We start from the raw sequence: 25,432 nt of genomic DNA on the forward strand, positions 1-25,432 counted from the left end.
ATAATATAAATATAAATAATATATATGAGCAAGAATATATATAATTTATAGGGTCGGAAATAACTCCACATCATTACAAGCTTCTGACTAAAATTATACTACTTCGCAGGGGTATAAAAATCAAAGACTATCTTAGCAATATCTTTCTTATAAACGAGCAAAAGCCCTCCTATTTACTATATTTTTTTGGCAGTGCACTCATCTGCCTGGCTGCTGGCTGGCTGCTCATTTGTCTGGCCCGGCTCAGACGCAAGTTCTGCGCACTTCTGGAGCACTTCAGCTGCCGCAGGGTCTCCTCCGTTTTTGTGTTCGAGAACTGGAGTGGGAGAGCGGAGGATTGGAATGGGGAATAAGAGTATAAGATGGGATGCTGCTGCGCATGCGCAGAACCATTTGCAAAAAAGGATGGCAAGAGCTCAGTGCGAGAGATCCGAAATCGTGTGTTTTGTGTTGTGACAGGGATTGCGGACTGTGAAACTGGGATTGCCTGGCCTTACCTTGTCGAGGACTACTCCTTGGTGGCTCCCTATAGTTTCTGCCTTCCTCCTCGATCCCAACCCCCCACTTGGCGTTGTTTGGTTGTTGTTAAACAAGCGAAACTTTGTGCCCGATAATGATCTACATGGGATTGCAAAGAGATGTTCGAGGGCCCGCAGTTTAGCGTAGTGCGAACAGATGGCCCAGAACATACACTGATCGCAAATCCAAGTTTATTCTAGTAGGATAAGTATGATATGATACTATAGTTCTTTATAATGATATTATTAAAAGAACTTAAAAAGTTTTTGTTTAATTTCCAAAGCGTAAAATGTTTTTATAACATTATCCGTTAAAAATATAGGATCATAGATCGTTGATTTAGTTTTTATAAATAATTTAAAATTAATATTAAATCTCTTTAGTATTTATTTACTGTGCAGTATAAAGTTTCTCTGGCTGACAAAAGGCCAATGCCTCAGCGTCTCAATCAGTTTTTCGAGCAAGCTCTCGCCTCTCCAGTCATTGATGAGGTATTCAAACCGAATCCTGGCAGAGTGGGAGAACTCACTGGGTTTTGGGTTTTCCAACGAACCGCTCGACACCCGCCCGCTGAGACGACGAGTCCTTGCTAGAAAAAAGGAAGAGAAAACAATGCAGATCTCACACCATAGATTCTCAAGTGGTTCGCCTCGCAGGAGGCAATCATCAATCAAGCGAAGGGAATGGTATGCTCTTCACGCCATTGAGGATTCTGCGTATCCTGGCGCGCCTGCCTTATCACGTAACGCGCAATGTGAGTGTCCCTGTGTGCGTCCTTTGAAAGTCATTAAGCGACGAGTCCTTTGTCGCAGCAACCTCTCGAGCCCAAACAATGGAGATGTGAAAATGCACGCTTTCCCTGGCAAAGGGACAAAGGGCTGCGCCGTAAAATCCACACAGCCCAGAGAGCCCAACCCAAAATTCCAAATCCAAATTCAATCCCGTGCGAGGCGCAGGCGCATAGACGCAGCGACGCCTTGTCCTTTTGTACCGTCTCAAGTGCCTAAATTATTTCCCGGAAGGCCATTCACCACACGTTTATACTCACATTTTTGTTATTTTTTTCTACAGGTGATCGACATTGATCCTTTCTGGTTGCCCACCACCGAGGAGGAGCTAATGCATTTTGGCGAGAAGGCCGATTCGGCCAACAGGGCCAAGCTCTACATGGACAGTGTCCGAAGGAGGAAGGGTCTTTTCGTGGACGAACAAGTGGTGGAGCATGCGGAGAAGCAGCGCACTTTATCCAAGAACAAGTGAATTTGGAAGTGAGTTTATTTTGATTTTTATTATATTTTGGAAATATATGTAGATAAATTTCAAATGATTCCCACAAGTCAGTGGGGAAAAAGAGGGTCCCCTAAAGGGGCTTTATTTTTTGTAAAATAAATTATGACCACCAAGTCAATTGTCATACATTTCTGCAAACTGATTTATTTATTTATGAAAAATATGAAGATCATGATAAAAACGCAATGAAAAATAATAGTAATATTGATAATATATTGTGACGCTTTTTTTTTGCCTTTTCTAATAATAGTTGCCCTTCTCAGGCTTCATGTCTTTTTGTTAGGAACATTTTAAGAGTAAATGCAAGGACCTATTAATATTTCTCCGCCTCTTCTGAATTGGCCGGTAACTCCTGCTTTTGGGCAATAAGGCCGCTTTCCTTTTCCGGAACCTCAGGCACAGCCAGTGAGTTTTTGCCCAGCACAATATGAATGCAACTAGTTAAAGGAATTTATATTCAATGAAAATAAAATAAATAAGATATGAAAACAAGTTAAATAACTTACAGTATAAGCAGGAAGACAGTCATTTGGGTGGCAATGGTCAGCAGAAAGACACTTCCTCCATAATTTGTGTCTTTGGTGGCCCTATAGAGTTGCGAGTAGCAAACACCGCTGATAAAGGGCACTGCATTATCACAAACAGAGAGCAGGGCAAACACCTTGCCACGCTCTGAGGTAGGCACTATCTTCGAGGTCATGGCCCTGATAATGGGGCCCACTATAGGGCCCAGACTGCAGACCACGGCTCCGGCGTACAGGAGATCCGTATTGCTGGCGAAGTAAAAGAACAGACGGGCTATCGAGTGAGCCCAGGCTCCAATAAAGATGATGATCTATAATTTATAGATTTATTATTTATATATATAAATTACAATTACTATCATTAGGACTTACCGTATCCCTCCACTTTAACACCTTGTTCATTAGTGGCACTCCCAGCAGCATGGCAATTACATATGCCGAAGACTTGAAAGTCTTGAAGCTGCTGTAGGAGCTAACCTCCCAGTCGAACTTGTCCAGGGTATACATGTAAAGATAGCTACCTTCATCACGCTGGAATGTGTACAGGGTCATGCTGATCAGCAGGATAATCAGAAAGCTTCTTCTGTGAGCCCTGCGTGGCTTTACCAACACCGTAAAAGAGTCCTTTACGTGTTGTTTGTCAAAGAAGTCGCCCCAAAAGCCACACCAGCCAAGCTCTCTCAGAGATCGCTGTCTTGGCGTGGTTTGCCACTGCAAAAAGGAGAAGGGAATTTAAGGAAATATATAAATATACATACATATATAGAATTTTTTATACAAAATAGTTAGATATCGATGGCTCACCTTTAGGGCAAACAGTGTATAAATGATGGCCATTGCCAGTAGGGATGCATTCACTGTGAACATGTCCGCATACGACTGATCAAAGACATTGTAAAATAGATGTGATCCTAGAGCCACACCTGTGGGCATGGCCGTGAGGTAGACCACATCCAGGATAGTCACCCGAATTGTGCGTTGCTGCACCGTCGAGATATCCGAGATGTAGGCAAAGCAGGAGGCAAATATAGCCACATCTGCACCCGTTAATGCCGATGGCAGTGTGGCCGAAAAGATAATATTCTCCACCGGCCATGTGGGCATCCTGGCATTGACCACCACCATGGAGGAGTAGATGAATTTCCCCACCAGGCCCATAAGCAGGGGAAACTTTCTTCCACGACGATCCGAAAAGGAGCCTAGAAACAAGGCCAACAAAATGGGAAAGATGTGAGCCGAGATATCGTTCCATTGCAGGAACCAGGCATTGGTTTGCAGCGATTGATCCTTGAATTCCTTGTTTTCCGGTCGATTGAGATTACGGCAAACCTCCTCCGTGAAATTGTTGTTCACGCGACATGACTTGTACAGGTAGAAATTCTGCTCCACCACCGAGGTGATCATGAAGGCGAACATGTACAGGAACATTGTGGGCTCCACGGAGATCGATGTTACCACATGCCACACCCACTGGCAGGCGGTTCGAGGTGATGAGTTTTCCCGCTGCACCTGGACATTGCCACCGGTGCTAGTTTCGCTATTTTCACTATTCTGACTGATCTGACTATGGCGTCGCGGTGCCGCATTTCCTTCCGGTGCCTGAAAGTATACAATCTTTTGTGATCCATTTTCCATTTACGTTTAATTTTGATGTTGGCAATGACAACGTTTCAATAGGGAGAGCGAGATGTAGAGAATAAACTTAGCATTAGAAACTTGTTTCTGGTAAATCTAAACTTTATGCTCTTTCAAGGGTTGTTTCAGTGGCTTTAAAAGGGTTCTGGGTCATTTCAACGAGTAAATAGTATAATTGTGTGCCTCAGGAATTTTTTAAGGAGAAACAGGATATAAACCACTGAGGATACAGGCAAAGAATAATGTAATATTAATATATTAAATAATTACTTGAATATGTGTTAATACAACTTCAACTTGTACAAGCAATGAGTATTTTTCAGTCTAAAATTCCTATGAAAAATGTAATGTTAAAGCTGTTTTGACTTTCTCAAATTCCAAACCTATTTTCCCTAGTAAAATTTTGCATATTCAGCTGTTGATATTAATTTCTGTTTTAATTTTTTATAGAAAGTGTAATGTGAGAGCATACAAGAGTCGCCTTCACTGGTAAACATTTTTAGCCGCACATGTTGACACGGTTTTAATGAGAATTGTAAACAATACGTTTGATGGGACAGTTACTTGAGTTACACTATAGTTAGAAATTTTTAGATTTCTTGAATAATTCACTTTGCATTTCAGGAAAATGAATACAAAACACTAACAGCAAATATAAGTAATATAAACAAACATAATTGCCGCATGCTGAGGCCATCACCAGCACAGATTTCAAGGTCACTTAGAGCATGTTTTTGTTAAGGTTTTTTGTTTTTTGCGATATTTGCTCTCCGCGTTATAGAAGTATACGTAATCAGTCAGCGAATCGTATTTGTTTAATTTATATGAATTCGTTGCGATTTGTCGCAGTCACATCACATTTTAGAGCTATTCAAGTTTTTTGCGTAATTTTGTCACTCTCAGCCGGCATTTAGCACTTTGTTTTTTTAAGGTATAAATTTAGCCGCGAATCAAAACAAAAACAAACCGTTTTGTGAGTAAAATAAAAAACTCAATAAACGCCACTCACCTCAGCGCCGCTCATTTTTACTCTGCGCACACGCGTTCTCTCCGACGATTGTTAAATATTATTTTTGTCAAGGGTTGTGAAAGCTTTTATGCTGTTAAGCTTTTTAGAATTTGAATTTTAACCGCCAATAGAATAGCTTTATGTTTAATATTAGCATGACAATTCAATTAATTTTCCTATATTTGGGTTCACTTTTCACTTGTATCTGTTAGGAATGTTAATTTAAACAAGCAATAAGTAAGTGAGTATAGTATACAATTTGAAATTTAATTAAATTCAAATCAAATTTGTCATTCGATTAGGTTGTAGAATATATGTTTACCCTAGCAACTGGCTATATGGAAAACTGAATAATCTCGGGATGTTTGTTTTGCTTTTCCAAGTCTTATCTCAGGATCTGTAAAGTTGCAGCTCTTATCAAGAGATTACTTTTGAAATATTTGCATCAGAAGTCAAGCGAATTTATCAACAGACCAGATCTTATACGTTCTACCCTAAAAAAGGGGCATTCTTGCTCAATTAAAAATACATTTTCATAACAGTCTCTTTTATTACTGAATACTTTTCCCTTCAAATTAATCTCTGTTTAACCAACAAGTCACTCAATGGAATAACTTCAATAGAATTACAATTTCACTTTTAAAGTGCAAGCTCTTGTCGGAACGCCTTTTTATAATATTTACATTAAAATTCAGTTACCTTTTAAAAGGTGTGCATTGAAAGATTATTTTTCAATAGGTTTATCTTTATAGCAGAGTGTCATTAATCTCAGACTGTATGTTTTGCAAATTGCTTTCAAGATTAGCTTTATCTATGTATTGACATATACTAAGATAACGTCTTAGTTAATAAACCAAAAACCTATTAAATAATTTCCTTAATTAAGCACACGAGGGAAGGTGTATCGTTTAAATTTTCCCTAGAGTCTGTCCGTATTTCATGGGATTTTCTAACTTTCTTATCGATTGAAGTTAAATTATAGACTAATTAACTTGAGATTTACACAACTTCCTACCATTTCATGCGATAACTGTTTCTGGTGGCTAGTTAAATAGCGATATGGTCTTTTAATAAATGCTCTGATTTATTGATTTTCCTATCGAATCGAATGTTTTTCCTTTGTCGCGTTATGTTTGTTTTCATAAATTTTAATTCATTACACTGCACTCATTTTGAACTGATAAAAATACAAAACAAATATAATATTTATTTCAACTGCGTGGATGCGACTTGTACGCAGAATTATTAGCCGGCAACTGGCAGCTGAAAAGGCAGCCTCAGTCCATTCAAAATCGGCTTATCAGTCACTTAAGCTGATACTGTGCCTCCCGATTGCCTTCAATTGCTGTGACTTTAATCGTTATCGTTTTTTTTTTCTTTTTATTTATTTAACTGAGCACCTGGATTTTCCCAACAACTTTGGTATTTATTTTAAACTGCGATTTCGATTAATTTGATTTATTTAAGTGAAGACGGTTAATCAGCTGGTATATGGGGTTTAAATATTTATGTTCTACTTATTTTTAAAGGGTTCTTTTGTATATTAATAATACATACAATATGGTCTTTATTTTTATTTATTAAACAAAGGAATTAATCTTATTGTACAAACAAAGTTATTTAATGCAAAATATTGTTATTCCGAAACTCAGGCAGCCCAAAGATATGCTATATTTATGGTTTACTCCGAAAAAATATAGCATAATGCATAATTATGGGATAATGCCTGATCTGAGTTAGAAATAAATATAAAAATGGTCCGATTTATAAGTAATAAAAAAGATCCTTTTGAATTTCGTATAAAAAATGCGTTTCAAGAGACTACTAGAATCAATACGTTATTTAACAAAGATATTAACTTTTTGAAAAGGTATAAAAAGGTATTTATGTAGAAAAATCTTGTTGATACTCGGGTAAATTTAGATAAATAAATGAAATATTTTATATAATAGGGCAAGGGTATTATAATTTTAGTCAGAATTTTGTAAGGCTGTGAAGAAGCCATTTCTGACCCTATATATCATATATATTCTTAATCAGCATCAACAGCTGAATCGATTAAGCAATTTCCGGTGGGAAGCAAAAATGTTGAAATTTTTCCCAAATTTCAAAATTTATTACTAGGTTAATATTTTCAAAAATTGATAAAAATTTGAATTTTTTAAAATGTTAAATTTGGTAAGCAGAATTATTAACCTGATAAAAACTAACATGAAACCGCTTTCCGAATTAAAATTAGTGATTTTTTGGCTTAGTTATGAGTTTTTAAACTTTGATTTGTCGAAAAAATGGAATATAAAATTGAATATGAAAATATATATTCTATGATTCATTTTCGATTCGTTCCTATTATTTAAATGCGAAGTGCAAGGTCCCAAATATATTTGCCTTTCTTGTTTGAACTTAAACCATTTAATGTTTAATTGAGAATTACATATTCTTTTACATTCTGCTAAAAATACTTTAATTAGAAATTGTTGGAAATAACAAAATTGTTATATCAAACACTCTCTTTGTGTAATTTATTGTGCATTCTCAGGTGTGAGAATTACTCTTGCTTAGTTTGACTTTTATTTCTCAATCAATTTCTCTGTTCTCTCTTTGTGCGAATTCCCTGCGAATACTGCGAGCAAAACAGAGACGAGAATTATAGGCTTCCATCCGCCGGCGCTCCAAGTGCTCCGCGGTTTTCCCGTTGGCTGCTCTGGCTTGAGTAGCCTCTGGCGCTGCGGGGCTTCCCGGTGGCTTGGCCTGGAGTGCCTCCTCTTACACCACCTCCTCCTGTTGCTGTTCCCACCATTATTGGCCATGGCAAAATGGTAATTGGAGCCGCTGTCTAAGTCCGCTGCTTCCCGAGCGGTCGGTAAACTGCAAGACGATCGAATGCGTTGGCTGCCAGGGCCACCCTAAAGATTGCTATGCTTCCCACTCACCTGGGAGACCCCTCGAGGTGGCCCAGCAGTTTCCACACTAAGCTTTATTTGCATTGCTGAGAGCAGAGCAGTACAGTAAGGTCAGGGTATATGAAACTATATGATATAGTTAAAGGTTTCCTTTGGAACTACTAACTATTAAATAACATTAAGTATAGTAAGTAAAATCTAGAAAAAGATACTTAATACTATGTTAATTCCTAACGTTGGTTACTGTTCGTTATACCTGTAGCCTACTGTACCTGTCTATCTTACTGTCAGTTTACCTGGCGACAAACTTCTCAGCAGTTTCCGCTCTTGTTTAGTTGGTGCCCATCAGCGGCTCGCTTCGGTTCGTGAAACGCTCCCCTAGAACTTAGTACCTTAAACATAGGATAAGCTTCAGTTATAATGTCGGATTCTGATACCAAGTTGATTGATGTGGAGGCACCGCAGCCTCTGGAACAGCCTGGAGAGCAGCATGAGCTGCAATTGGTGGGACCTGTGGGTGCCACCATCGAGGTGCCCAGTCTGGATAGCACTCCAAAGCTATCGAAAAGGAACAGTTCGGAGAGAAGTCTACCCTTAAGGAGCTACAGCAAATGGTCACCCACGGAGCAGGGAGCCACTCTGGTCTGGCGGGATCTTTGTGTGTACACCAATGTGGGTGGCTCCGGGCAGCGGATGAAGCGGATCATCAATAACTCAACGGGGGCCATTCAACCGGGCACTCTGATGGCTCTAATGGGCTCGAGGTAAGCCGGCCAAGAAATCGATATATCCCCAGTCAAGTGGAAAAGAACATGATGCCCAAAAAGGTGCCAACTTGTATGTCAAGATGGTTGCTTTGACTCTACAGATTATCAAGTAGAGCGATAAGATTCCTATGGAGATTCCACACGTAAACCACCACATTTCATCTCTCATTCACAGTGGCTCCGGGAAAACAACACTTATGTCGACTTTGGCCTTTCGACAGCCGGGTAAGTAGCATGCAGTATGTAAAACTTAGTAGTTTCCGATAAGATAGCTTATCCATTAACCATTGTCTCATTATCTCGCCACGATCTGCTCCATTTGCATTGGGATCTGGAATGCAGCCGGGACTGTGGTTCAAGGCGACATTCTGATTAACGGCCGTCGCATCGGGCCCTTCATGCATCGCATCAGTGGTTATGTCTATCAAGATGATCTCTTCATTGGATCACTGACGGTGCTGGAGCATCTTAACTTTATGGTGAGTTTGTTTGCTTTATAAATCTCTAGAGAGGAGAGATTTTGTGTAGAAACCTCTCGAAATATCCGATAATCTCTCATCCATTTAGGCCCATCTCCGCTTGGATCGTCGAGTGTCCAAGGAGGAGCGTCGCCTCATCATTAATGAATTGCTGGAGCGAACAGGTCTCCTCTCCGCTGCTCACACACGGATTGGCAGTGGGGATGACAAGAAGGTTCTCTCAGGAGGAGAACGCAAAAGACTCGCCTTTGCCGTGGAGCTGCTGAACAATCCGGTGATCCTTTTTTGTGACGAACCCACCACCGGCCTGGACTCTTTCAGTGCCCAACAGTTGGTGGCCACACTGTATGAATTGGCCCAGAAGGGAACCACCATCCTGTGCACTATCCACCAGCCCAGCTCTCAGCTCTTTGACAACTTTAACAATGTGATGCTTTTGGCCGATGGTAGAGTGGCCTTCACAGGATCACCTCAGCATGCTTTGAGCTTCTTTGCCAATCATGGATACTATTGTCCGGAGGCTTACAATCCAGCAGACTTTTTGATTGGAGTCCTGGCCACAGATCCTGGCTATGAGCAGGCTTCGCAACGATCTGCTCAGCATTTATGCGATCAGTTTGCTGTAAGTTCAGCGGCCAAGCAGCGGGATATGTTGGTGAATCTGGAGATTCACATGGCACAGTCTGGGAATTTTCCCTTTGACACCGAGATGGAATCCTTCCGGGGTGTGCCCTGGTACAAGCGGTTCCATGTGGTCTGGCTGAGGGCATCGCTGACCCTGCTGAGGGATCCCACCATACAATGGATGCGATTCATCCAGAAGATAGCTATGGCTTTTATTATAGGCGCCTGCTTTGCTGGCACCACGGAACCATCGCAACTTGGAGTGCAAGCGGTCCAGGGAGCCCTCTTTATCATGATATCGGAGAATACCTATCATCCCATGTACTCTGTGCTTAACCTATTCCCCCAGGGATTCCCTCTGTTCATGAGGGAGACACGCTCGGGATTGTATTCCACGGGACAATATTATACCGCCAATATATTGGCCATGGTGAGTGCTCTTAATGATTTATGAATATATTTTATGCTCTAAAATTATTTAAAATCATTGAACAAATTCTTCTCTTAACACTTTAACCAACTTGACTATGTTTGCAAATAAATAAAAGTCTTTTTATCATTCTGATAAGAGCACACATTTAATCAACAAACTACTTTTATCCCAAGAATCTTTGGGGATCATTAAACTTTAAAGAAAGAAGAGTTATCTTGGAAAGTGACTAAGACATAACACGCGCATTTGTTCTAGTTTTACTCTAATTAAATATTTATTTAATTAATGTATATCTTACCTCTCTTTCTTATTTAAATTTCAGTTACCTGGAATGATAATTGAACCATTTTTGTTTGTCATTATCTGCTATTGGCTGACGGGTCTGAGGTCCACATTTTATGCCTTTGGAGTGACTGCCATTTGTGTGGTTTTGGTAATGAATGTGGCCACCGCTTGCGGTTGCTTTTTCTCCACAGCCTTCAATTCGGTTCCCCTGGCAATGGCTTACCTGGTGCCATTGGATTATATATTTATGATCACCTCTGGTATATTCATTCAAGTGAAGTGAGTCTATTAAAAGAAGTTATTTTTAAGTCCTTTATAAAAAGGATTACCTTTACAGCTCTCTACCGGTGGCCTTTTGGTGGACACAATTTCTTTCCTGGATGCTTTATGCCAATGAGGCCATGACCATAGCTCAGTGGTCCGGTGTGCAGAATATAAGTGTGTTTGAGGAACTTCTTTCACTTACTTGAATTTAATATTTTGGTATAATTACAGCCTGCTTCCAGGAGAGTGCCGATTTGCCCTGCTTCCATACTGGCCAGGATGTGCTGGACAAGTACAGCTTCAATGAGAGTAATCTCTATAGGAATATCATGGCCATGGTAGGTCTGTTCTTTGGGTTTCATCTGCTGGGTTACTATTGCCTTTGGCGACGAGCCAGAAAACTGTGAGGGGCCCTCAGTTGGAGTGCTGTAAATATATATAACAACTACGATGCTATTGATTTGATCTAATAAATAATTTCTAGACTGTAGAGTTTCCAAATTAATAGCGCCATTTATTAACACATTTTGTTTTACATTTCTTTCGGTTGACAATGAAACACTTACATTGACTTGGGGTCTCTTATACTTGGGTTGGCCTTATCTTCAACTTCAAACTGAACATCAAAGCTAATCAACATCGAGTCGGATATATAGATACACTTATTTATAAACTATATATATATTTATATATATAGGATGTACTGCGCACTCAGTTAAATTATAGTTCGTAGCTGGAGGCGTAGTCAAAAGGTGCCGGCCGAGAGGCTTTCGTAAAATTTGCGAGTTAAAACTAAGTAACAAAAGGTTATAAAATAATTTATGCATCCTTACATTTTCTTCATAGAAATCACAGCGAGAATTTTGTTTGTTTTTTTTTCCTTTGGTTTTACGCATAATTTATATTTATATATACTGCATCAATTTAAATATTATAATTATTTTAATATATATAGTGATGATGCTTTCAGCAACATTGAGACATACAGACATTGAAACACATTTAACGTTACACATAAACGATGCTGCTTTAACATTTAACGTTATTTCGTATTTTATACTCATTTAATATTACCTTAGGCCTTAGAAAATATCATTGTGCAACAGTTGAATATAGGTTTCATGTTGCTCTTCGTAATCAACAGACTTCAATTGACAGATTTCTGATTTGGGTAATGAAAACTACAGTCAAGGACAGCTAGGAAAAATACTATTTATCGATATGGTAAAGGAAGAGTATATTTAGTTTCTGATGAAAGCTGTCCAAGAGGGCTTAGAAGTGTTTTAAGGGGAATGCAATAAATATAGTTTAGAGTTTCGAGAAGGTAATAATACCTGATATATTTAAATGAAATTAGTTTTTAAGGAGTTACAGGGTTGCATTCCCCCTCAAACATTTAATACTTTATTTTTTCTGTTACCATAAACAATTTTAAATTCGATTTCTTTTGCACACACTTATTCCGCTTTATATTTTACAAACTAATGCAATGTCTGCCAAGTTACCTACTTACGCACATAGGAACCTTACACACCTACACTCCTTGCCAAAAAAAAGGACCTCCATCCTTCTCTCACTTACAACCTAATGCTCAATGCTCTTTGGTACCCCGTTGAAGTGCAAGACTTTGCTTTCGTACTTTTATTTTCTGAGTGATATGGAAACGTTTATGTTTATTTGGTGCCCTGAAACGCTAACTGAGGAACAACACGTAAAGCTACAATAAATGCGAGATCATATAATGGGGGGAAGGGAAGAGAAACGGCTACAAAATGAACTCCTATAAGATGGAAAAGCAGCTCTGTATATAAATTTGTGAATTAAGTATTTAAAAGAAAGCTATTTAGTTATTTAAGTTAAGATGTTTCAGTTCCAACTTATAGAAGTTCATCTGTACCGAATACTGGCAAGCCCAATCAATCTACAAGCTAACATACAACCTAAACTTATCCAATAACCACAACTAACACTACCTTTACTCCTACCTCTAAGCCCGTCGAATTTGTACATATTTACACAGTTGCCTGCGCATCCTTTACGTGCTGACATCCTGCAGGAGTCCAGTCCTCGGGCTACTGGCTCCACCTCCTGTGCCCAGGCCCAGTGTTGAACCACCGCCTCCGTTTGTGCTGCTGCTGCTGCTGATGAGCACCATGCTCCGGCTGTTGGGCAGCACAAACACCTCGGTGGTCAGCTGACCAATGGGACTCATCGACTGCGAGGTCTTGATGGGACTCCGGTTGGGTTCCAGCGTGGCCGTTCGTGGCTGCCAGTCCTGGGAGGAGGTCTCCGTGGAGGATTGTCCGGGCACAGAACTCTCTAGAGTTCCCGGTGCCGTTTGTGTGGAACTCTGACTCTCGTTGGACAGGAGACGCATCGTGGTGGATGTGGTGCAACTGGCCGCAATGGTGGTCACCGATCTGCGCTTCTTTTGTTGCGAAGAGCAGGTCGAGGAGCCGGATGAGGAGGAGAACGGAGTTGCAGTGGTGGTCACCGTTTCCGTCACATTGAAGCTGACAATGGTGTCCCTCTTTCGCAGGGTCGTTGTAGTGGACGCACTTTCTCCACGAAGATTCTGCTGCTGCTTGTTACTCAAATCCGAGAGGCTAATGTTGTTCTTGAGCAGAATCTCTAGGTTCTCAATGGAGTCCTTCAGACCCATCTTCTCATCCCTGGCTATCTCATCTTTGAGTTCTGCCACCAGTGTCCTTGGCGGTGCAGTGGGCGTGGCCAGAGATTTACTGGCTCCCCCGCACTCCGAGCAATTGTCAGTGGCCGTGGGATTCGAGGCAGGATTACCACCTCGAAGGATGGCAGGCAGGGCTCCAATGGTGACCACACTGGAGCTGTTGGAAATGCTGGGAGTGATGCCAGTGGAGCTGCTTACTGTAGTTCCGAAGGAGGAGGATATGTTGTGCTGCCGGCAAAGGGATTTCCTTCTCTGTGCCGTCAGATTTTGCATATTGGAATTGAGATCGATGTCCGGCGAGGGCAGTAGGTCATCCTCCTGCTCCGTAGGATCTTCTTTAACCGAATCCTGTGGCTTCTCAGCATCGCTGGTTGTCTTCTCCGGCTCCTTGCTTAACGTCAGAGTCTTTGGTGGCTCAACCTCGGCCTTGGCCAACTCCTCTTTGACTTCAATGGGTTTCTTGCCCTTGAGGAAATAGGTGATCATAGAGCCCTTACCCTTCACATCCACACTGCCGCGGCAGGTGAGCTCAAAGCCACGTCCCTCCAGGATCTGCTGCGTCTCCTGTGTCACCTGGACAGGTGAAAGAAACACGCAATGGTTAGGGAGAAAACAAGCAATAACATAAATTCCAACTGACAAGTTCAATGGCTGCCGCAGGAAGGCACAAGGAGCTGCTGGCTCAGCTTTATTTATTCACCCGCGCCCAACCCTTGACTACATATTTCATGATAACACCCAGGACATCCAGCAGGAGTCCCCCAATCGCATGGCCACTCCCCCACACGAGTCCCAATACCCCGAAACTCGCCCACTTAATAATTTATTTCTCTTGCAAATTTTTTCGTTTCGTTTTATTGACAGCGTCGACGCTCGACAAATAAAATCAAATGCGCATTTGTATCTGTATCTGTGGGTGAATTTGTATCTGTATTTGCACACATTTTAGCATCAGGGTGGCTCAAATTTACTTTTTTGGTTAAAAAATATAGAGAGATAAAGCCATTTAATATTATTATATTTTATTTTAATATTATTTAAATCGGACGACTATATATCCATATAGAGCTGCCATACGAATGATCGTCAAATGCATCTACATCGCTCTCTGAGTATTATCAGATATCACTCTTTCCCTCTATCCCACTCTATGTATTTAGAGCTAACTCTTTCTCTCTAACTCTCTCTGCCTTACTCTCGAGGTATCTCTTTCACTCTTATGCTCATGCCACTTTCTCCGCTCTTCTCTTTGCTCACAGACTATAAATACGAGGCGCTGGCGTCGGACCGAGCTCATTCCGTCGGCGGCCCCCCGAGTGTTAACATCTGTAGTGATAGTGATAGTGATTTCCCTTCGACCGGAAAAATATCAGCTGACCAGTGCTCTATATCCGGATAACCAGGAGGAAGCTTACTTTGATGCTATCTAATTGAAGTCAATATACAATGGAAGGAACTAAGCAATGATGACAAAGGATGATGTGTCCTCTATTGGGGTAAGTCTTAACCATGACAATTATATCACGTATACGTAGAATAGGCTGTACTAGCTATTAATTTATTATCCAATTAAAAACCTCATTGGGATAGACTCCATTACTTAATATTAAATTAAAGTGATACAGCTACTTGTTTTAATGATATCTACAAACTACAAACCCTGACTTTAGCCAACTTTTGCTACTTGTTTATTCTCTTTAAGAGTACTATAATTTCAGTCAGAAGGTTCAAAAGTGGCTTAGGAGTCGTTTCGAACTCTATAATGCATATATATTTTAAAAATTGTTTATTAAATATGCAAACTTTTTAACCTAACAAAAACTAGCACAGCAAAGCTTTTCGATTTGAATTTAATGCAGTTTTGGCTTAGTTATGATATTAAGAAAACCTTTAATTAACCAAAAAAATTAACCCTTATACAAATATACAAAGAATTCATATATCTTAGGATTTCTTGTTGGTATACGAAGGCTTATTATATATTTTCCAATCAAGCATTTAAAAAGAAAAAAAAAAGCGAGGCACCCTGATGTAAAAGGTATCTTCATCTCGTACTTTTGTACCTCTATATCTGTGCCCTTTATTCCTCGGGGAAAAAGTTTCGTTGACACTAAAAAAACTTTCGCGCTGAAGTGGTCAGCCCAGGATGCCCTTGATTAGGTGGGCGTGGCTGCTACAGGAGCTCACTCTTCTTTGGAAACTTTTAAAACATGAAATTCCAGCCCACAACTTTCGCTGGTAAAAGCGAGTCCGACAGCCAGCTGGGTGCCCACGATTAGCCAATGATTAAATCAAGACTCTTGGACTCACCTGGATGTGATCCACTAGACCCGTGGAGTCCATTCGCGAAGCCACATTAACGGCATTGCCCCAGATGTCATATTGAGGCTTACAGGCTCCAATGACGCCGGCCACCACAGGACCTATATTGATGCCTGAAAATAGGGATAGGGCAAGGATACAGTGAAAATTTATGAATTTCTGAATTAGTTAACAATTTCATGAGTTTAGAAATTCTCCCCATGTACCGAAACTATGTTAATTTTTAGCAAAACAAAGTTTCCTCACCTATTCGCATCCGAAAGTTGTTAAAGGAGTGCATGTTGACCTCCTCGATCTTGTCGAACAGCTGGAGGGCATAGTCCGCCATGGCGGTCACATGGCTAAAGTTCACCCGGTCGCAGGTGTTCGCCGTTAGGCCGGATGCCGCCATATAAGTGGCGCCCGTGCTCTTGATTTTCTCAATGCAGCTACGGGAAAAGGGATAGAAGAGGAAGAGGGTTTTAGCGGAAATGGACCAAACCTCAAAAGTGGCTAAGCGGAAACGGATGCACGGGACTCACCGGAAGCGCTCCTCGCTGAGCAGTTCGTCGAAGTCGGCGATAATCTCATTCAGCAGACGAAGGCACTCAACGCCCTCGTTGTTGCCCTCAAGTTCCACATAAAACTCGGAGAAGTTGGGAATGCTGGCGAATAGAATGCACACAGAATCGCACTGCTCGTGGTACAAGTCCTGTAAGGAAGTCAAGTCAAAGATATTTGAAAGGAATTAAAACCTTATTTTAGTACTAATTCAGGAACTAAAACCTAGATATTCAATTAAACACAAACTAAAATCAAATAAATGACTACTACTTCAAGAAATCACCTAAAATTCATATATTTTCTCTGTGAAATTCTGTTTGCCAGCCTCCAGCTGAGCTCATTGTGCAAAGTGTGTGTCTGTGTGGCCATCAAATGTTGAATTTGCATTTAATGCGGCAGACTGCCCCGCCCAGTCCGCCTACCAGACTTGCCCCATTTACCACCACTGTTCTCCCCTCTCTCTCTGTGAAACCCGTTGACTTTCCACCTTGCGGCAAGTGCAGCGAAATGTTTTCAGGCCGCATACACGTGGTCACATCAGCATCGCCATCAGGATACCCAGTTCCCTCTCTCCTAACCCACATTTCCCCCTTAACCCTCTTGGGTGGGTCGTTTTCCAATCTGAGTCCTTTTGCCTCGTCCCTCGCTTGTGGGGCTCCTCTACTTGGCGCAGATTTCACAGCCACAAAGTTTTTTAATATGTTGAACAGTTTGCCAGCACGCCTCATGAATATATAGCCACTATATGTCTGAAATCGTGTACATACACCTAAAGTCAGCTTAGTGGCTATGCTAATGGTCTGGGATTTTATTTAAATATATATTTTTGGGAGCACTTTTTGAAAGCTTTATTGACCAAATAAGTTTGAGTAGTTTAAAGAATAAGCTTGAGAAGATTTAAATGCCTAAACAAATTTCTACATATATAAAGGAAATTATTAGATTTATTTACGGAATATAACATTATATACATAGAATAAAGATTTTTTATCCTAGAACTAAATACCCAAAAACAGGCATTTTTTTTTTTTTTTAAAACCTTGTAATATTCCTAATTTATTGAGCTTCCAAACACAAAAAACGCAATTACCATTTTTTAACCTTCTATATAACTGAATATTTCTTATACTGAAATATAATTCTACCCCAATTATATGCCTTTAGCTGTAACAAAGAATATTTTGTTTGTATAATTGTGTACTTACGTCAAGGTGCTTTTCGCGGCTCAGAAAATGCTCGGCCACGTGAACGGGCAGAATGTTTTCGAGCAGTTTGCGGTTATAAGCCTGTAGATGCTCCATGTCCTCCTTTTCCTCTGCGAAATTTTTGCAACAAATGGCCACAAAAAGTGAGCAGCAAAAAAAAAAAAAGAACATAAGCGTGAAATTGAAATATCAGTTTATCAGTTTACCGAAGCGTGAAGTAAAAGCACAGAGCTCTGAGCACACACATTGCCAGAAAACAAAAAACATCAGAAAAAGGAAAGTACGAAAAGAAAAACAAGGAAATTCGGTGGAAAATGTCTGGGTGCATCTCTATGAGAGAGAGTGGGCGTTGCAATTGTGCACTAATACTAATGAAGTGGCTTATGTCCCGAAACTTTTCCGGCTGTTTTCCCCTCTCTGGAAATCATTTTGAATCACTGACAGACAGTGTGTCAAAAGGAAATGGCAACGTCATGAACGCAGGATAATGGCTCACAACTTTCCATTCCAGCTCTAAAATTTTAATCAGCCGAATCCTTAGAGTGGATTCCCTTAAAATGCAACAGGATTTTACAAATGAGTGAAGGATATTCGAAGGAGGGAATGCAGCCAACTATGCGTATACTTAATATTTCATGTTGAAATTTGGGGGAAATTAAAAGGTAGCTTACTTTGAAGTTGAAAGTTAATTAAGCAATCTTAATGGAACCATAAAAGTGGCTTCAACTTGCTAAAGCTGAATATTAGGTTAATATGAAAGTTGTTTTGGAAAATAGAATTTTCCTTCAATAACTAAAAAGTACTCTTCAGAATAATTACATCAAAAATACTTGCAAATTCAAGAGTACCCTCAGAAACAATAATTGCGTAAAACACTGTCCCTTTAAAGTAAATTTCAAAAGAATTAAACTTTAAAATGTCTTAATTAGTTGGAAACTAAATATTTAAAAGCACTTCAAAGCATACCCTTTGACCCGTTTAAAAAGTTGTGTGAATAATTTTTCACAAAAGTTCGAAAGCAGTTTTACTCAGTTTCCATTTGCGCACTTTGCCTGCCCAATTGCCTTTGAAATAATAATAAAAAATAATAATTAAACTTGTCTCACCCGTGGCCTGCAACTTCCAAATAAAGTCCAGGCGATAAGTGGCCTCAGTTTGATGGCTGTGAAAAATCAGTGCCAGCATAAATGCGAACAGGAAGATGGAATCAATTATGTAGCGCAGCATTGCCTCCTCGTTGCTGTTTTGTTGGCGACAATGACGAAGTTATTCCGGTCCATTAAAGGGCAATGCAGATGGCGACAAGGACACACGCGAAATGGAAAGGAACAAGAGAAGTTAGTGCTGGTTGATAAATGAAGCCGAGGGCGGCAGCTTCTGTCTTTCCATCTGGATTCGTAGTGGGTGCTAAATACAATTTTAATGCAGTTTGCGGCTGCCGTAAATGCAATTCAGCTGGTGCCGACTCAGCAGAGAGTCCTTGTAACCCCTTGCGACCCACTGAACCCAACTGAAATTGCATTACGCCATAATTCGTTTTCATTCAGAGATAGCGCAGCTGCCTCTCTGAATGCAGAATGCAAGGATGCCAAACTGATGGCTGTTGGATGTTGGCTGTTGGATGCTGGATGTTTTACTTACGCCAACTCCTGGCTTATTTCCTTGCTGTGCGTGTACAAGTAGGTGGAGCAGGCCATGTAACTGCCGGAGGCCAGCAGGAGCAACAGCAGCTTCAGCAGGATGCGTAACACTTGGTAGGTGGCACAGCTCATCATCGAGAGTAGGGTGAGCAGCAGGAATGTCTTTAGATGAAATTAGGGAAATATATATGTAGATAAATGCAAAGATCAACTTTCAGCTAGGCAATAATAATTTCAAAAGTAACTACTAGCTCCAGGAATCCATAATACTTAGCACTTTATAAATAGACTATAGATAAATGATTCTCCCTTCCGACTCACTTACATTGTAGGCCAAGTAAAAGTCGCACTCGGATTCCGAATCCTCTAGAGAATACATCTCCTGATGGTTATATGCCGTGACATTTATATTCCCGTTGACATCCAGCCAGAAGAGCTTCCGCTGAAGTAACTCCAGCTGCCGGGACGATTCCTGGAACTATATATATATATAAATATTTTGGAGAGCATTGCTAATTAGCTGTCGAGCCATGAAATTCACATTAGACAAGTTTAACGTTCTGCGGCAGATTTTAACGACAAACAGGTCGTCCATGTCGCATTCCCCCCTCGGAGATTGGCCATTAAGCGTGGCCCAAAATGAATACGAATGCCTCTTAAAGTGCCATTAAATGTGGCCCGAAAAATGACAGCGAAATGTCAAAGAACCCCGGGGGCAGGAGACTGACTCGATCCAGACAAAAGCCATGGGGGCAGGTAACAAGTTGCCCATAAAGCCACCTCTCACTTCATCATGTGGAGCTGGAGCTGGAGCTGGCTGGGACTAGGATTCGTTGCCCTCTCGATGGAATACCTTACTTGGCCAATGCCGAACTTTAATGGAAAAACTTTTGTTTTGACGCGCCCCAGCAAAACAACATCGAAAGGAAAAGGAACAAGCAACAAGCGCGCCCCCGATTTTGTTTTGGACTACAAAACGTAAATTTTATTTTTTATTCCTTTTAAGAGGTTGCCCTCGTCTCGTTCTCTTTTAGGAATTTCTAGTCGCAAAAGTTTTCCCCCCCATGAGCTGCCGCAAGTAAATGCACAGCCAATGAAGGATAACGAACAAAAAATATAAAACAAGAAAGGGAGCCAAGTTTGGAAAGCCGAAGTTCGAATACTCTAAAAGTTTGTAATTGGTTCAATAGAAGGGAATGGAAATCAATCATAAATTGGACAAAAATGCATCAATTTTTATTCGGAAAGCTTTTCTGTGTTAGTTTTTGTAAGAGTAATAAATCTGCTTACTAAATGTAATATAATGTAATATTTAAAAATATGCAAATTTTTTTCTAAATTTTGAAAATTTTAACAATGAAAACATTGAAAATTTGTTTCAAATTTTATTTTTCTCTAGAACATTGCTAGAAAGATTCAGCTATTCATGCTGATCAAGAATATGTATGATATATAGGGTCGAAAATTTCTCCTTTACTGTTTTTGAAGCTTCTAACTAAAACTATAATACCCTGTAAGGGAAACCGAAGTATGTATGGCAATTCAGTCAATTTGTTGAATCAAAAATAAATCATAACTTGGCCGAAAAATCATTAATTTCAATTCGGAAAGTGGTGTTGTGCTAGTTTTTAATAGGTTAATAATTCTGCATACTCAATTTAAGATAATAAAAAATTAAAAAATTTGATCAATTTTTGAATATTTTAACGATGTAATCCCTTGTAAAATTAAGAAAAATGTTTCAAAATTTATTTTTCTTCCGGACACAGCTAGATTGATTCGCCTGTTGATGCTGATCAAGAATATATATGATTTATGGGGTCGGAAATGTATCCTTCACTGTTTTAGAGACTTCTAAACAAAAGGAGAATACCCTGAAAATGTATAACAATTTGTGGGCTAATTTAACTTGGTCGAGTTTGGAATGCCCTCAAACAGATAAAAAATAAGCCCCAAAGGCAGTTGAAATATAATATTTTTCAGTAGAAATGGCTTAAATTCCTAAAGCTTAATGATTTCCCCATAATATTGCGCATACGCCGCGTATGTCGCATGAAAGTCAACGCATAATTCTGTGCTTGTCGGGTCAGAAAAAAACTTTTGACATTGTGTCACATATAGAGAGAGGAAACTTTTATTTTGGCAAATATTTTGGGAGGAGGGGAAGGGGAAAGTATTTGCATCAAAATTTGAAGTGTATTTTGTTTTGTTGTGAATAATAAATTAAGAGGAGATTGCAATCAATTCAAGAGAATTTAAACTTTTCATTGAAAATCCCAAAGAAGGCATGGATTAATTTATTTACTCTTTTGTTAATACAATCATTTTATATTATCAACTATAATACTTTATTAAAATGACTGTTTTATAACAAAATTTAGCTAAATCTGTTCCTAAATTGTATGTTAAAAATTCATTTAAAACCTTTAGTAATTGCCTTGTATTTTTCTTACCCATTTTCATAAATTTATAAATGTCAAAAACCATTTTGTATTAATTTGTTTCGCTGTCATAATGCGGCATACGTAATTCAATTAAAATCTACCACGTTGAAGCCTTTCCGCTTTTCCCTCTTTTTGAATTTTCACTCAAATATTTATGGCAAATTATAAAGGCAGCCAATTACTAGAGGGCGATTACCTCCGCCGATTTATAGATATAAATATAAAATATATATACATATATATTCATGTACACTCACCATGGCCAGGAGGGTGGTGAGAACAATCAAAGCGACGCTGGCGAAGGCGAAAAACTGTGATATCCTGCGATTGCTATGAATGCGCAATGAGAAGCGTTTGATGTCCGATGGCAGCTAAAAAGTTTTTGGCATTCCGCCGAATGAAAAATGCAGAATGTCAACAATTTTCCCCCTTTCCTTTTTGCTCGCTCTCTGTGTGGGTGCTCACCTGAAAGTTGATTTTATGACATGCCACCAGAAATACCAGAAGCCCGAGCAGCAACACAGCGCCAGTGGACAAGGCCAGTGTCAACAGGGAGCTGCAAATGGTAGTGTTGCAAAGAGTGAGTGAAATGGTTGCCAATTTAAATAGAGCAACTTTTTCGGCAACACGTATATGCCGTGTGTGTGTGTGTGTGTGTGTGTGTGTGTGTGTGCAAAGGAGTCCAAAGCCAGCGGGCAACATCGCCACATTGCGCTCGGACGCCCATCTGCAGTGGAACGGTGGCTTCTTGAGCTCATCCATACGGATTCCCATTGCCCCATTCGGGGGGAGAATCCAATCCCGTGCACTCACCTCTGGAACACCACCAGTCGCATTGCACTCGTTCCGAGCAGCACCAACAGACTGCAGTAGAAGTAAACACATAACATGCGATCCGGCTCGCTGGCATACTGAAAAACAAAGCGTTAAAAGAATGGCTTAGCTATAATATTCCTATACATTTTGTAAATAAATAAACATGTGTTCTCTCTCTACAAAAGGGCAACAATAGCAGCACTCTGGGCTCTGCTGTTGTTTTAAAGTTAGGCAGGCATCATGAAGCACAGGCCAAGTAAATATGGGCGAAAAGTTATTCATGTTTATAGCAATATCCGAGACTGCTTAGTTAACTAAAGTTTATACGGATAAAATTCCATACGCTGGCTTACCTTTCTTTCAAGCACATTATCCTTAAAGCAAAGCAATAAAGACTGACAATGTTCAGCTCTTAAGTGATCTATGCTGCGAGCATCTATGGCACGCATTAGATACTCATTCACCTCGTCCTCTGGATCTTTGGCACTCTCCGAGCTGTCCCCAAAACCAAATCTAATACAAAGCAAGATAAAGAACAAATTATTATAATATTAAGTTCAAGAAATTTAAAAATAACTCTTTAATAACTCACTTTGATGTATGCTTCTGGGCTGTTCCATGGCCCATCATGCGCAGCTCTTTGGATATATTTCCATTCACCTGCAGGCGATTCCGAGACTTTTTGTGCTGCAAATAAAGTCAGTATTAAATATATAAAACAAGAAAAAGAGAAAATAGAAAATGGAGAATAGAGAAGTTAACTTACCGGCCTGTAGATATCCCCCGGCACTATGAGATAGGTTTCTATCTGGTGATCCTTGAGATACGAGTTACGTTCGTTGCCCTTGCCCTGCTCCACTTCATAGTCGCCATCCAGACACTTTAAGGTCTCCTTGGTTATGTGAACGCGTCTAAAAAAATGTATATAAAAAAAATATATAAAAGGACACATCCTAATGATTATCTCTACCAGCTTAAGGTTAGTTCTTTTTTAGTGAGGACATGTGGCTGGTTGGAAAATGCAGTTAACCGCAGGAAACACTCACATTAGATGCCACACAAGCAGCTGCCACAGCAGCCACGAGCACATTTTCCACGCCCCGTATTTTCCCGCATTTCCCCCCCTTCTTTTCACTAAATTGTTTTTAATGCTGTTCTCGTGTGCAGATGCGCCTGTCTTCTTTGGCTTCCTTTGGCTCCTTTGGCCTGTTGTTGATTCTATTGATAATTACACGACGCTTTGTTATGGATTGCTGCAGTCCACATTCCCCGGGGGCAGGCAACTTCCTCCGCGCCTCTGCTAACGAACTTTTTACATGCCACGCTCCCAGAACTCTCGGCTCAGAAATTGCAGCTTATCAGGCATCCAGTCAAGGCATACCAGAAGGAGTATATATATATACATATATAGCCAGGGCCAACATTGCAGCTATTTGCTTTTAATTTCACCCGGGACAGGGCTAACAAACGAGCTGCCGTCGCCCGGCTGACCCAAATAAACTCAACAGTTACTTAAACTTCCACCCAAAGTCGCAGAGTGAATATTCAAAAAAAATAAAGCAACACCAAAGGAGGGCGACTCGTAAAAGATAACTTCGACTTGGTAAACTACACTATTTTGTGGTGAAGTTTATTTTGTAAAACAAGAGAAGCTATAAGAGATAGCTACGAGTAGTATAAATAATATATACTCAAGTTTCTCCTTACTTATTCTCTCGCTACTGATAAAAAATATCTCGAACAGACAGGAAATAATTGGAGATCCAGGTTGTTAGCTTTTTAAGGATACTGTCCTGTGACACTAATGGTTTGTCTTGAACCTCATCTTCATATTCATCTTTTGATGACCACTTGTTACTGGTCAGATCTACATCGGCGGCAAGGAGTCGCTCTTCGAACTCTTCATATGAGATCCGATCGCGGGTGTTATTCCCAAAGGCCTGATATTCCAGGAGCATCAGTTCCACCTCGACCTCCTCCTCCTGCGCATCTCCCCCGTGATCCAATAGATAACGCATGGCTATTTGGAAGTCAATTCGCTTGATACATTCACTTTGACTACAATCGAACATCTGGGTGAGAAGTCGCAGTTTCTCAGCCCGACCAGGCTTGCAGCGACCAAAGGGTCCAGATTGCGGGTTCAGTATAATGGCAAAGATCTCCACAAATTTATCAAATTCCAGACGAGCATCGCGCTCGCGGTTGGGAAAGAAGATGTCCACCACCTGGCGGTACATGGGATTCAGGGTCAGCTGGGGGATGCGTAGCAGATCGGTGGGCGTCAGGTAACCCACCTCAAAGCGATCCAGTTCACAAAATCGGCTGTACAGATGCTCCAGCTGGTACGAGGAGAGGCCACTGGACATCCGATATCGGATCAAATCTTCGCGACTTAAAAACGGCTGGCTGGGTACAATGCCCATGTCGATCTTTTAGAAGTTTAAATGGATACCTCTGTTTATTTGGTAACAAGATATTCGATTTCACAGACAAGTTTCGGCAAAATATTTCAAAGATGTTGGCAATTCGATGAGCTTAAATCAAAGAGCCTACTACATATAAATTTTATACTTTCCTAGTAACTATTCAACCCATTATAAACTAGATAAACCTGAGCTATGTCTAGATCCATGCTGATCAAATGTATATACATATAATTTATGGATTCCCTTACTTTGTTGCAAGTTTCTTCTCGTAACGAAATAGTTTGTATTTAATATATTAAAATAAATGTACAAGGAAGACAAACCTCAGTATCAGCCAGATGGAGCTTTTAATGTCAGGGTATAAGTATGAACAGAAACAAATTGCTCGAGTGTTAAAGTGAGTGCAGCTGAGTCAACAGCAACAAAATATTGTTCCAAAGGCACTTATCAGTGGTGGGTGTTGTGAGTATTTGGGTGTGGGCGTGTCATGCCTCAAGTTGGGTGCGTTGCAAGTTGTGGGTCATAATCGATTGGGCGTCGGGCTATTTGAGGGGCTTCCAAAGAGGTTGGCAAGTGCTCGCAAGTTACCAATAACTTGACGCCTTTAGCTGGCCA

General features: G+C 40.3%; 6 protein-coding genes across 15 annotated transcripts in view; 3 read left to right on the forward strand and 3 right to left on the reverse strand.

The window, feature by feature from the left end:
* The window catches only part of LOC110188509 (elongation factor-like GTPase 1), a 93,791-nt gene extending 79,020 nt beyond the window's left edge, over positions 1–14,771 (forward strand). The window contains exons 5-6 of one of the 2 annotated variants that reach the window (XM_086829766.1): positions 1,591–1,787; positions 14,681–14,771. In XM_086829766.1, the coding sequence (XP_086685892.1) occupies positions 1,591–1,779 (189 nt within the window). In that variant the 3' untranslated portion in view covers positions 1,780–1,787; positions 14,681–14,771. Of the gene's footprint in view, positions 1–1,590; positions 1,936–14,680 lie in introns of those variants that run through there. The other variant, XM_020958243.2, reaches the window with a different exon arrangement.
* LOC110188513 (lysosomal proton-coupled steroid conjugate and bile acid symporter SLC46A3) lies at positions 1,938–6,261 on the reverse strand. Of its 5 annotated transcripts, none has more exons than XM_020958249.2 (5): positions 5,993–6,261; positions 3,138–3,932; positions 2,706–3,044; positions 2,316–2,644; positions 1,938–2,246 (listed from the first exon to the last, which is right to left on the reverse strand). In XM_020958249.2, the coding sequence occupies exons 1-5, from the start codon at positions 5,993–5,995 to the stop codon at positions 2,123–2,125; spliced, it is 1,590 nt and encodes a 529-aa protein (XP_020813908.1). In that variant the 5' UTR covers positions 5,996–6,261; the 3' UTR covers positions 1,938–2,122. The 5 variants fall into 5 exon arrangements, with proteins under 5 accessions (XP_020813908.1, XP_020813907.1, XP_020813906.1 ...); XM_020958248.2 differs by having other exon boundaries at positions 4,978–6,235; XM_020958247.2 differs by lacking the exon at positions 5,993–6,261 and adding an exon at positions 4,642–4,971.
* Positions 8,161–11,233, forward strand: st (ATP-binding cassette transporter scarlet). The gene is made up of 7 exons (XM_020958245.2): positions 8,161–8,644; positions 8,823–8,872; positions 8,990–9,126; positions 9,215–10,180; positions 10,506–10,747; positions 10,806–10,906; positions 10,964–11,233. The coding sequence occupies exons 1-7, from the start codon at positions 8,301–8,303 to the stop codon at positions 11,137–11,139; spliced, it is 2,016 nt and encodes a 671-aa protein (XP_020813904.2). The 5' UTR covers positions 8,161–8,300; the 3' UTR covers positions 11,140–11,233.
* Positions 11,226–25,432, reverse strand: part of LOC110188508 (adenylate cyclase type 6) — a 44,483-nt gene continuing 30,276 nt past the window's right edge. For all 4 annotated transcript variants that reach the window (XM_086829758.1, XM_086829760.1, XM_086829759.1 and 1 more), the window contains 14 exons: positions 23,158–23,302; positions 22,984–23,078; positions 22,745–22,904; positions 22,389–22,486; positions 22,041–22,131; positions 21,833–21,946; positions 19,457–19,609; positions 19,133–19,293; positions 18,598–18,731; positions 17,492–17,601; positions 16,265–16,434; positions 15,990–16,171; positions 15,732–15,856; positions 11,226–13,994 (listed from right to left, as the gene is read on the reverse strand). In XM_086829758.1, coding sequence (XP_086685884.1) covers positions 12,768–13,994; positions 15,732–15,856; positions 15,990–16,171; positions 16,265–16,434; positions 17,492–17,601; positions 18,598–18,731; positions 19,133–19,293; positions 19,457–19,609; positions 21,833–21,946; positions 22,041–22,131; positions 22,389–22,486; positions 22,745–22,904; positions 22,984–23,078; positions 23,158–23,302 — 2,965 coding nt within the window. In that variant the 3' untranslated portion in view covers positions 11,226–12,767. The remainder of the gene's footprint in view (positions 13,995–15,731; positions 15,857–15,989; positions 16,172–16,264; positions 16,435–17,491; positions 17,602–18,597; positions 18,732–19,132; positions 19,294–19,456; positions 19,610–21,832; positions 21,947–22,040; positions 22,132–22,388; positions 22,487–22,744; positions 22,905–22,983; positions 23,079–23,157; positions 23,303–25,432) is intronic.
* Positions 14,715–25,432, forward strand: part of Klp61F (Kinesin-like protein at 61F) — a 68,386-nt gene continuing 57,668 nt past the window's right edge. Inside the window, exon 1 of the mRNA XM_020958116.2 lies at positions 14,715–14,917. The gene's annotated coding sequence lies outside the window, so the exon portion shown is untranslated. The remainder of the gene's footprint in view (positions 14,918–25,432) is intronic.
* Positions 24,001–24,962, reverse strand: LOC110188516 (calcineurin subunit B type 1). Of its 2 annotated transcripts, XM_020958253.2 has the most exons (2): positions 24,686–24,953; positions 24,001–24,616 (listed from the first exon to the last, which is right to left on the reverse strand). In XM_020958253.2, the coding sequence occupies exons 1-2, from the start codon at positions 24,812–24,814 to the stop codon at positions 24,110–24,112; spliced, it is 636 nt and encodes a 211-aa protein (XP_020813912.2). In that variant the 5' UTR covers positions 24,815–24,953; the 3' UTR covers positions 24,001–24,109. The 2 variants fall into 2 exon arrangements, with proteins under 2 accessions (XP_020813912.2, XP_020813911.2); XM_020958252.2 differs by having other exon boundaries at positions 24,001–24,962.

The sequence above is a fragment of the Drosophila serrata genome, unplaced genomic scaffold (assembly GCF_035046125.1).
Source record: "Drosophila serrata isolate PLE 108 unplaced genomic scaffold, ASM3504612v1 contig_217, whole genome shotgun sequence".
NCBI classification, from domain to species: domain Eukaryota; kingdom Metazoa; phylum Arthropoda; class Insecta; order Diptera; family Drosophilidae; genus Drosophila; species Drosophila serrata.

Coding starts and splice junctions, on each gene's coding strand:
- LOC110188516 (XM_020958252.2), bottom strand. CDS start 24,814: ATGGGCATTGTACCCAGCCAGCCGTTTTTAAGTCGCGAAGATTTGATC.
- st (XM_020958245.2), top strand. CDS start 8,301: ATGTCGGATTCTGATACCAAGTTGATTGATGTGGAGGCACCGCAGCCT. Junction 8,645..8,822: donor ATGGCTCTAATGGGCTCGAG/GTAAGCCGGCCA, acceptor TCTCATTCACAG/TGGCTCCGGGAAAACAACAC. Junction 10,907..10,963: donor GTCCGGTGTGCAGAATATAA/GTGTGTTTGAGG, acceptor GTATAATTACAG/CCTGCTTCCAGGAGAGTGCC.
- LOC110188513 (XM_086829771.1), bottom strand. CDS start 4,654: ATGCGGCAATTATGTTTGTTTATATTACTTATATTTGCT. Junction 3,933..4,615: donor TTATATTACTTATATTTGCT/GTTAGTGTTTTG, acceptor GTATACTTTCAG/GCACCGGAAGGAAATGCGGC. Junction 2,247..2,315: donor ACTGTCTTCCTGCTTATACT/GTAAGTTATTTA, acceptor TCCTTTAACTAG/TTGCATTCATATTGTGCTGG.